This window comes from Neoarius graeffei, chromosome 8 (assembly GCF_027579695.1).
Source record: "Neoarius graeffei isolate fNeoGra1 chromosome 8, fNeoGra1.pri, whole genome shotgun sequence".
Taxonomy (NCBI): domain Eukaryota; kingdom Metazoa; phylum Chordata; class Actinopteri; order Siluriformes; family Ariidae; genus Neoarius; species Neoarius graeffei.
The window spans coordinates 74,704,070-74,715,684 of NC_083576.1; the positions used below are offsets into that span (position 1 = coordinate 74,704,070).

The 11,615-nt window shown below is 39.4% G+C and overlaps 1 protein-coding gene across 1 annotated transcript in view; it reads left to right on the forward strand.

Moving 5' to 3' along the window:
• Positions 1-9,796, forward strand: part of fa2h (fatty acid 2-hydroxylase) — an 82,109-nt gene extending 72,313 nt beyond the window's left edge. The window contains exons 5-7 of the mRNA XM_060928244.1: positions 4,108-4,280; positions 5,112-5,364; positions 7,622-9,796. Coding sequence (XP_060784227.1) covers positions 4,108-4,280; positions 5,112-5,364; positions 7,622-7,689 — 494 coding nt within the window. The 3' untranslated portion in view covers positions 7,690-9,796. The remainder of the gene's footprint in view (positions 1-4,107; positions 4,281-5,111; positions 5,365-7,621) is intronic.
• The last annotated feature ends 1,819 nt before the right edge of the window (positions 9,797-11,615 follow it).

An 11,615-nucleotide genomic window follows, 5' to 3' on the forward strand; every position in this document is an offset into this window, starting at 1 on the left:
AGAAGAGGTCAGCATCTCGATCCTAGGACCAACATGTAACACAGAGGGACAGATTTGGGGGGAGGAGAGGGAGAGAAAACACAGGTTGTTAGGTAAACACAGGTTGTCAGGTAAACACAGGCAAGAAAATTAGACAAAAATATTATACTTGGTCATTTATTTATTGAGGAAAATGATCCAATATTACATATCTGTGAATGGCAAAAGTATGTGAACCTTTGCTTTCAGTATCTGGTGTGACACCCCCCCTTTGTGCAGCAATAACTGCAACTAAACGTTTCCGGTAACTGTTGATTCGTCCTGCACACCGGCTTAGAGGAATTTTAGCCCATTCCTCCGTATAGAACAGCTTCAACTCTGGGATGTTGGTGGGTTTCCTCACATGAACTGCTCGCTTCAGGTCCTTCCACAACGTTTCCATTGGATTAAGGTCAGGACTTTGACTTGGCCATTCCAAAACATTAACTTTATTCTTCTTTAACCATTCTTTGGTAGAACGACCTGTGTGCTTAGGGTCGTTGTTTTGCTGCATGACCCACCTTCTCTTGAGATTCAGTTCATGAACAGATGTCCTGACATTTTCCTTTAGAATTTGCTAGTATCATTCAGAATTCATTGTTCCATCAATGATGGCAAGCCGTCCTGGCCCAGATGCAGCAAAACAGGCCCAAACTGTGATACTACTACTACCACCACCGTGTTTCACAGATGGGATAAGGTTCTTATGCTGGAATACAGTGTTTTCCTTTCTCCAAACATAATGCTTCTCATTTAAACCAAAAAAGTTCTATTTTGGTCTAACCTATCCACAAAACATTTTTCAATAGCCTTCTGGCTTGCCCACGTGATCTTTGCTGCTCGTCTGCAGTTTACTAATGTTCTTTTTGGAGAGCAGTGGCTTTCTCCTTGCAACCCTGCCATGCACACCATTTGTTGTTCAGTGTTCTCCTGATGGTGGACTCATGAACATTAACATTAGTCAATGTGAGAGAGGCCTTCAGTTGTTTAGAAGTTACCCTGGGGTCCTTTGTGACCTCGCCGACTATTACACACCTTGCTCTTGGAGTGATCTTTGTTGGTCGACCACTCCTAGGGAGGGTAACAATGGTCTTGAATTTCCTCCATTTGTACACAATCTGTCTGTGGATTGGTGGAGTCCAAAGTCTTTAGAGATGGTTTTGTAACCTTTTCCAGCCTGATGTGCATCGACAACACTTTTTCTGAGGTCCTCAGAAATCTCCTTTGTTCGTGCCATGATACACTTCCACAAACATGTGTTGTGAAGATCAGACTTTGATAGATCCCTGTTCTTTAAATAAAACAAGGTGCCCACTCACACCTGATTATCATCCCATTGATTGAAAACACCTGACTCTAATTTCACCTTCAAATTAACTGCTAATCCTAGAGGTTCACATACTTTTGCCACTCACAGATATGTAATATTGGATCATTTTCCTCAATAAATAAATGAGCAAGTATAATATTTTTGTCTCATTTATTTAACTGGGTTCTCTTTTATCTACTTTTAGGACTTGTGTGAAAATCTGATGATGTTTTAGGTCACATTTATGCAGAAATATAGAAAATTCTAAAGGGTTCACAAACTTTCAAGCACCACTGTACACAATATTTTCTAATGGACTCGTGCACACAAGGGTAAAATATACCTGCTCTTGCAGCAATTTTGTTTTAGTCCTCTTCTAGAGCATGCTCATCAGACTGCTCATTAGAGTATTAGGCCACACCCATTGTCATTTAAATCATGAACAGATTTTACCGTATTTTGCCAAAGCAATTATCAAAATCTATTCATTATGAAAACCTGATTTCTACATGTCTGTCTGTCTGTCGCCATCCTTATAGTTGAGGGTTGGTGATCTTGGAAGCCATTCTTCAAATCTCACAACTAGTTTCCATAAAAAATCTCTTGGGTGTTTATAGCACACCAGAACCCAAACCCTCATCTGGTGGTGGGTACACATTCACACCTCTGGGCAATTTAGAGTAGTCAATTGAACTAATCCATATGTCTTTGGACTGTGGGAGGAAACCAGAGCACCTGGAGGAAGCCCACGCAGACATGGGGAGAACATGCAAACTCTGCACAGAAAGGCCCCTGTTGGCCATGAGGTTCGAACCCAGAACCTTTTTGCTGTGAAGTGACAGTGCTAACCACTGCTCCACTGTGCTACCCAGTTCTGATGAGTTGTCCTTTGGACCAGCAGTAGAATGAAAGAAATGGGATTCCTTCATTTTGAAACAACAGAAAAATTAGCATAACTGACTGTTATCACCTTGTGAACAAGACAGTTTCATGTAATAACAGGTTAACCTACTGTTCATATAGTTTTATAGCATAACTATTTTTGCTGCATTCTATACAAATCATATATTGTATAAAAGAATCCACTGCTGTTACCTGGTACATGTTACAGGTTGAAAAATGCATGCAGTATGAAATTTGGGACAGTGAAGGTACCATCTATATAATAAGCGACAAAGTTTATTTGTCTTGAGCCAATGTTGCCATTTCTCTTCATTAAATTTGCCACATAGGTACAGGAGATGGCCACAATTTGGCAGAACTCAGAAATTCCATATTTGGGCCCCAGGGGGTCCCCGGTGGGCCCCTGGGTGGTGGATGTTTGGATTTTTGTTTGTCTTGGGTTAACATCACCATTTCTTGATGGATCTTCACCAAATTTGACAATTAAGTCTGGGGGCAACCCAGAATTTTGCAAAACCTGGGCAATGCTGGGTAACCTGCTAGTAATAAATAAAAACCAAATAAATTATAGCCTGGTTCAAATTCTTGTTGTCTGTGGGACAATGAACAAAAATATCTCATCTCATTATCTCTAGCCGCTTTATCCTGTAATAATAATAATAATAATAATAATACAATTCTTCTGTCTCCTCTGTCAATATTCAGCTTTTTTTCTTGTTTGTTTTGCTCTTTTATTCCTATTAAACCATTTGTGAACCCTGATGTCCTTCAGCTTAAATTCCTGTGATGATTAACCCTCATCCTACCATGCTATTTTACACCTTAATCTTACCATGTGGGGTCCGTTTGGACCCCAATACTTTTCTTTAAAGCTTATAAAGACAAAATCACCAGATAAGTTTTGTTCAGAACATCTTGTAGTAATAACAGCAATACACTAAAGGGCCCAAGGCATAAAGAACACACTTAACCTTCATCCTACCAGCCAATTTTACATACACAAACTACCAGGCGGGGTCCGTATGGACCCCAGGAGGGAATACCTTGAAATCAATGCAGTAAGAACCAATTCAATGCAGCAAACAGACATAACTTTATTGAAGAACAAAATCCACTATGGCTGAATATCAATGATGTATTATAAATGCAATAACATTGCAATAATATTGCAATAACTAGCATACATGTAGCAAATTATAGCGCCACAAAAAAAAATTGGCATTATATACATGATTTTTGCAGCTCATGCAGCTGTAAAACATTCTGGATTACAACTTAGGTCTTTTCTTACAGAATTTAAAACAAAAAAGTAATTGTAAAATAATTTAGGGCTTTTGTTTTGCAGCCTGTGCTTATTGCAGCAGTGGGGTCCACACGGACCCCAAGAAGGAATGCCTTGGTAGTTTCATTATGGAACATAAAAGAAATAAAAGAAGTTAACTTTCAGTGTGCTATTCAATTATAAAATGAAAGACAGATAAACTTTACTCTGGGGTCCGGTTGGACCCCAGTAACAAATTAATTATACCTTCACAATGCAAAAAGCTGATCTTCCGGTGCTTTAGTGTTTTAATTAAGACATAAATTCCGACAAATTCATAAAATGGTGAGGCAGTATGTCACATATTTTTAAAATGGCAAACAAACATATAGGTGTGGGGTCCAGATGGACCCCACTTGGTAGGATGAAGGTTAAAATGACCTAATTACGCGATTTAACATTTCAATTAACTGTCTAGTCTGTTTGACAGGGTGCTTGTAATTGGTAATGTATTCAGTAATTAAAACAGTAGTTGTGTGTACACCTAATATAAGTGGATAATGGTTCAAAAGCTAGCATCTTTTTTTTTTTTTTTTCCCCCCCTGTGCATCTCCAGAGTACTCCTTTTTGATCCACAAGTACTGGTTCCCATTCCTCTTCCTGCTCGGGATGTTCATCTGGTCCTTTCTCGAGTACTGTATCCATCGCTTCCTGTTCCACATGCGCCCTCCAGCCCACAACTATTATCTCATCACACTTCACTTCCTCCTCCATGGTCAACACCATAAGGTGAGTCCGAGGCCCAAAGGTGTTACTGGTAATGCTTAGGCCAAGTTTACATTAGACCGTATCTGTCTCGTTTTCTTCGCGGATGCACTGTCCGTTTACATTAAAACGCCTGGAAACTCCGGGAAACGGGAATCCGCCAGCATCCACGTATTCAATCCAGATTGTGTCTGGTCCGGTGCTGTGTAAACATTGAGAATACGCGGATACGCTGTGCTGAGCTCTAGCTGGCGTCGTCATTGGACAACGTCACTGTGACATCCACCTTCCTGATTCGCTGGCGTTGGTCATGTGACGCGACTGCTGAAAAACGGCACGGACTTCCGCCTTGTATCACCTTTCATTAAAGAGTATAAAAGTATGAAAATACTGCAAATACTGATGCAAATACTGCCCATTGTGTAGTTATGATTGTCTTTAGGCTTGCCATCCTTCCACTTGCAAGTGGTAAGTGATATGCGCTGGGATCACACACACAGCGGCTCAGTCCCGAATCACAGCTTGTGCACTTCACTCGCGCGCTCTGTGAGCTGCGCAGGGCCGGAGTGCGCACCCTCCAGAGGGCACTCGCTGTTCAGGGCGGAGTGATTTGGAGCGCAGGATGCCTGCGGAGCCGAGCGTATCCGTGTATTGGTGTTGCTGTGTGCACGCGAATCGTGTATTGGTGTTGCTGTGTGCACACTAATCGTTTTAAAAACGTTAATCTGATGATCCGCTGATACGGTCTAATGTAAACCCCACCTTAGTCTTGTGAAGAGTTGTTTAGACTAGCTAGCTAATATCTAATAGCATTATGATGCATGTCTCTCTCTCTCTCTCTCTCTCTCTCTTCAGTCTCCATTCGATGGCTCTCGTTTGGTGTTCCCTCCTGGCATAGCATCAGTCGTTATTGGGGCATTTTACGTGATTCTCCGCAAGGTACTGCCTGAAGGTTTAGGTACATCTCTGTTCGTCGGTGGTCTCTGTGGTTATGTTGTTTATGACATGATCCACTACTACTTGCACTACGGTTCACCACGCAAGGGCTCCTACCTGTACAGCCTGAAGGCTTACCACGTCAAACACCACTTTGAACACCAAAGAGCAGGTACAAAAGCCCTTTTCTATATCTTTGGAATAAATGAGCATTTTCTGCTTTCTTTGAATGATGATGATAATGTCATTTAGACTTTCTGGCTTTCTCAAATGGAGAACTTGTGCTTTTAATATGGGAAGATAAACTCATCCTAACATTGTGAGAGCACTGTTCCTCGCTTAAAGCCCTTTCCCAGAGTGACTTCCAGAAATGCCTTGTCGTCTCTAGTTCACTAGGACGGGTTAGAAATGCCATCAAACTGAAACCCTGTGGCTGAACCTGAGGGTTAATACAGCATTAAAAAATAAATAATTAATAAATTTAAAAAAAAAAATATATATATATATATATATATATATATGAGTGATTCCACGCTTATGGGTACTGAAATGGGGACATGAACTTGTTTTTAAAAATTCACCTAAAACCATTTCTTTTTTTACCATCAGGTCACAAAACATGTAATCTTTAATGAATGATATGTTAAAAGATAACTTAAATTTTCTGAGATGTAATAAAAACATATTTATATGCCAAAGTCAAGCCTATGAGTTCCAAAATGATGTCTGTTACATTACTTCTGTTACGATTGTCCATCTCGCGTCTGTTACAAATTAATTACAATCTAGCTATATACCATGTTAATCTTATTGAAAGAATGTGTATGTTTATTCTACTACACATGTTTATTAATTATATTTGCTAAAACATCACCTTCCTATGTTTCAAAAAGTAATTCTACATTGTTAAAATTGAGAATATATATGTCCACAACACTTCTGTTACGTTCTGACTTTGGCATATAAATATGTTTTTATTACATCTCAGAAAATTAAAGTTATCTTTTAACATATCATTCATTAAAGATTACATGTTTTGTGACCTGATGGTAAAAAAAGAAATGGTTTTAGGTGAATTTTTAAAAATAAGTTCATGTCCCCATTTCAGTACCCATAAGCGTGGAATCACTCATATATATATATATATATATATATATATATATATATATATATATATATATATATATTCTTGAAGAGGTGTGTTTTTAGGTGTTTTTGCGATCATGCAGTTTCTTGCATTGGGCACTTAAGTTAAACTAATTAATTATTTAGTTATTCATTATTTACAAATAAATTTTGTATAACTAAAGTGTATGCCATACATGATTCTGAGACATGAAGGAAAAGGCATATTCCAAGTTTTTAATTATTTTTGGATTTTTTTTGGATAATATTTAAACACACACTGATCTTTTTTTGCTTAGTAATTTCTGATAATGAAGGAACATCTGTGAAATTAAACACACTAAATGGCCTGTTGCTGAAAGTTAAATGTCTGTGCTTTTGCTTTTTTTTCCAAGGTTAACCTACTTTTTTTTTTATTTTTTAAATCCCCTGCCCAAACAAAGTTTGGCGAGGGATATAGAAATGGGTTCTGTCCGTCCATCCGGTCACGTTTTCGTTTCCGGGCCATATCTTTAAAACTACTGAAGATATCTTCATGAAACTTTGTATACAAATCAAGCAACATATGAACTGGTACCTTTTGCTAGTTTGGATTTTTGAAAAAGGCCTTTTTTTTTTTTTTCAAATTTTTGCATAAATAGATTTTGACACAGTTTCTAAGAGCAATGTTCATTTCCGGAGCATATATCCAAAACTATTCATGACACGCATTTGAAACTTGGTCTACATGTTAACAAGGTGATGTAGATGTGCCTTTTCATACTAAGAAATTTGAGAAATGTTAATTTTTCATGTTTCTATGGAAACAATTTCAGACTTAGTCTCTCAGGTTAGTCTTGGGGGTAGGTTTTGTTTCTGGAGCAGAACTTGAAAACTATGAGTGGTATGGCCTTGAAAGTTGGTATATGTGTTAAGTAATGTATTTGTGCCTTTTGATACTAAGAAATGTGAGAAATTTTAATATTTAGTTCACCTGGACCAAAGGTCTGGTGGGTTTATGCCATAGGCCGCTGAGGTCGGTGTAAAGAGTTAGTTGGTTTCCTGCAGCAGAACTTGAAAAATGTGACAAATAATATCTTGAAACTTGGTATATAGTTGGTATATAGGGCGGGGATATAGAGGACTCTGTCTTCTTGTTGTTTTTGCATTTAACTCTAGATTGGTAAAACCATTACATTTTTTTTTCCACTGAAGAGAATTTGAGGATCATATTGAAACTAATTTGAAGCACAAGTGGGTTCTGCTGACTCCAAGTGTGTAGTGGTGTGTATCGTCTGATTGGATGTTTGTTTTTCTCCTTACAGGTTTTGGCATCACTACCACATTCTGGGACCATCCCTTTAACACAGTTATTCCAGAGCAGACGTTTTAACCTCACCCTCTGTTGTCACAAGTGCCCTATGCAAGGCCACCCCTCCCGAACCCCCAGCAATTATTGTTTTTCTCAGAGCTTATGCTCTGCTGCTTTGCCCACAAAAATTGATCCAAGCTGCTCATCATCATCATCATCATCATCATCATCATTATTATTATTATTGTCACCATTGTCGTCGTTGACACCACCATCATGACCATCATGATCATTTATCTGCCGGTTTAGGGGAGGGCACAGCCCAGACTGAGTCTATGTTGGGATATACGCATGTACAGGCATATAATATTGAAAGAAATCTAATTTTAATAATATTGGATTAAAACTGTTTTTTTTTTTTTTTTTTTGTAGAGGCACTGAGACGTCCATGACCACTTTTAACCCCCATATTATTGCGATCTAGATAGAAAGATTAAGTTAAGTGTGAGAAGGTGTGTGAACGTGAGGAGAGAGTGAGTGAGTGAGCGAGTGAATGAATGGTTTTTAGCTGTGGCGTGGATCTGAATGGAAGTGAACGTAAGGACCCTTGATGGCTGTGGAAGTCACTGCCAGAGAGGGAATACTCAGGAACGTGCTCTAAATCCCACCATGCTTATGCCAGGCTCGTCAGTGTTGCTGCTGTTATATAGGAAGTTTCCCGAACTGTGCTTTCTGTCTCCGTTTTCCTTTCTAATTTCCACCTTGTTATTCCTGATCCCTTTTAAAAAGAAAAGAAATTTGTGAATTATTCTCAAAAACACAAGTTCTTCACATTGAGTGTCATGTCTTGTTCTTGGGGTGGGTTTTTTTTTTTTTAAAGCTCTGGGGATTCTTTCTGTGGAAGCCAGCCTGCTAGTGGACTGTGCTGCTTCATATTGTACCATTTTGTGTTTTTTTTTTTTAAAAGAGATATGCCAAGTGATCTACCAACAGAACAAGATCCTCTCTAGGGAGCAGCCATAGCCATTAAGTTCTTGTGTAACCTATTATTAAAAACATTCAGAGACATTAACTGTGATGCTTCCATAGAAATGTCAGGAGCAAGCAATGGCCCTTGGGCTTGCTGATCAGGAAAAGCGGGTGTGTTGTCATAGCTGCTGAATCTGAACCCTCGGGGGGGCGTGAAGCCGCGTGTTCGGGGATCTCCTCCGGTATGGGGGTTGCCCGGCAGAGAGTTTAGATGAGGTAGACGTGGCCGAGGCAACCCCTTTTCTGGGTTGATGATCATTAGTGTCTGACCAGGCTGTGAACGGAGGTCCTGTTCACCATCTCGGGCTGATCTCTCGTTGGTTCACGCTTGAATCCATGTCCTGTCCAGCAGTGTCACTCTTCACTATGTCTCACATTCCGTCCCGATTAGCAAACGTGTTCTGTGTCTTTGCGTTTCTTGGTGCGTATTAGCCTCTTGTTGAGCTTTTTGTACTGGAGTGGAGTCACTACATGCCTGTCTGAATTCAAGGAATGTTCTATTCAGGTCAAAAGGAGACTGTGGCCTCACTTGCGTCCTTTATCTGCTGCACAACAACCATCTGTCAGTGGTGGTAACATGATTAAATGTTTTGTAAGGCTACAGTCTCCCCAGTCTGTCCTTGTTCACTTGATGGCCAAAAACGACAGAGGGAATGTTGAATCTGTGTATTAAAATGTCCCCGATGTGCTATAAAGGGCATTCCCTACCTCCCTGTTCCTTCCTACACTCAAATCATGTAATTAGTCCGTGGGATGTCAAGAGGTGGGTACATTTTGGGCTGAGGTTAGAGATGTTTGATTGGGCTATACAGCTCAAATAAGGTATCTGGTTTTGGAAGCATTAATGTTGATTTATTAAGTAGTCATGCCATGGCACCTTCCTGTCTCTGATGAAATAGGTCACACTGAGGGCATCAATGCGGTGGGTTCTACTGGTTTGATTAAAGTAATAACAGTAAATAGATTTACATATGTTTACCTGTAAACAAAGTTTGAAAGTTTAATTCAGAAAAAAAACATCTTTAAATTGAAAAGCTTAAAAAAAAACCCCTGAAATGCCTCTAATACAAATGAAAATCTGTTTACTACTATATATTTTTATGTTGCAAAATTCTATGCAAATGTACTTGTAAATAAATGTGTGTATATTTCTGATGAATACGATCCAGCTTACTTCTTGTCTTCTCTAAATTATTAACTGTACAAAGATGTTGGTTTTGTAAGGTTATTTCTTATTTTTCGCAACAGTAGTGAGACAGCCTCTAAAGATGATTTTAAAGTGTGTGTGTGTCATAATTACTTCAAATGAATTATTCACAGAATGGGAAAGGTAAGGCCTGCGTATGTTTTATGAGTGCATTGACTCTAGTTTAACCGTATATGTCGCTGCAAGTATGATATTTTGATTCAAATTTAATGTTGTTTCTCGGGGCCTACTGATGCCAATATCCACAAAATAACAGGTAAGTATCTGTATTTTTATTCCTTTATCATCAGAATGAATAAGGTTAGTAAACATCTGTGTTGAATGTTCAAAGAATAAATATAAAATGTAAAAAAAAAAAAGTATTGCAAGGAAAAAAAATGCCTTGTTTGTTTTTCTTGGTTTTGTTTGAAATACAGCGCCCTCCTCAATTATTGGCACCCCTCGTTAAGATATGTTCTTAGGCTTCTAATAAATTCATTAAAAAAAAAATAATATCGGACAACAATGCAAAAAAAGAGAAAAATCCGACCTTTAATTCAAGTGCATTTATTCAGTGGGGGGGAAAAAAATCCCACATTAAGAAATAATTCTTTTACATGAAATCATGTGTGCCACAATTATTGGCACCCCTGATGTTAATACTTTGTACAACCCCCTTTTGCCAACAAGACAGCACTTAATATTCTCCTATAACATTTCACAAGATGGGAGAATACAGAGAGAGGGATATTCGACCATTCCTCTTTGCACAATCTCTCTAAATCATCCAGAGTCCTGGGTCCTCTCCTATGCACGCTCCTCTTCAGCTCACCCCACAGGTTTTCAATTGGGTTGAGGTCTGGGGACTGAGATGGCCATGGGAGGAGCTTGATTTTGTGTCTGGTGAACCATTTTTGTGTAGATTTGGCCCCATGTTTAGGGTCATTATCTTGCTGAAAGACCCAGTGACGACCCATCTTCAGCTTTCAGGCAGAGGCCACCAGATTTTGATTTAAAATGTCCTGGTATTTCAAAGAGTTCGTGATGCCGTGCACCCTAACAAGGTTCCCGGGGCCTTTGGAAGAGAAACAGGCCCACAGCATCACCGATCCTCCTCCATACTTCACAGTGCGCATGAGGTGCTTTTCCGCATACTCATCTTTTGTGATGTATTAGAGTGTTTGTTGCCAAAAAGCTCTATCTTGGTCTCATCTGACCAAAGCACACGGTCCCAGTTGAAGTCCCAGTACCGCTTAGTGAACTCCGGACGTTTACATTTATGCTTGTAAGTGAGAAAAGGCTTTTTCCGTGCATGCCTCCCAAACAGCTTGTTGGCATGTAGATAGCGCCTGATGGTTGTTATGGAGACTTTGTGACCCCCAAGATGCTACTCTTTGATGCAATTCTCTAACAGTGAGCTTTGGAGAACTTTTTACTTCTCTTACCATCCTCCTCACTGTGCGTGGTGGCAAGATAAACTTGCATCCTCGTCCAGGCTTGTTTGCCACTGTTCCAGTTGTTTTAAACTCCTTGATGATTCCTCTGACTGTAGATATGGGCCGGTGTAGGCGAGCGGCTATTTTCTTGTAGCCGTTGCCTGACTTATGAAGGTCGACACACACCTGCCTTACTTGAATGGCGTGTTCTCTTGTCTTTCCCATGTTGAAGAGTGGATAAGAGAAATAGGCCTCTGTGTCACATCATATTTATACCCCAGGGAAACAGGATGTGATGAATTACTAATTAAAGGTTCCTAGATACTCTGATCAACTTTACAGTAGAAATGACAGAA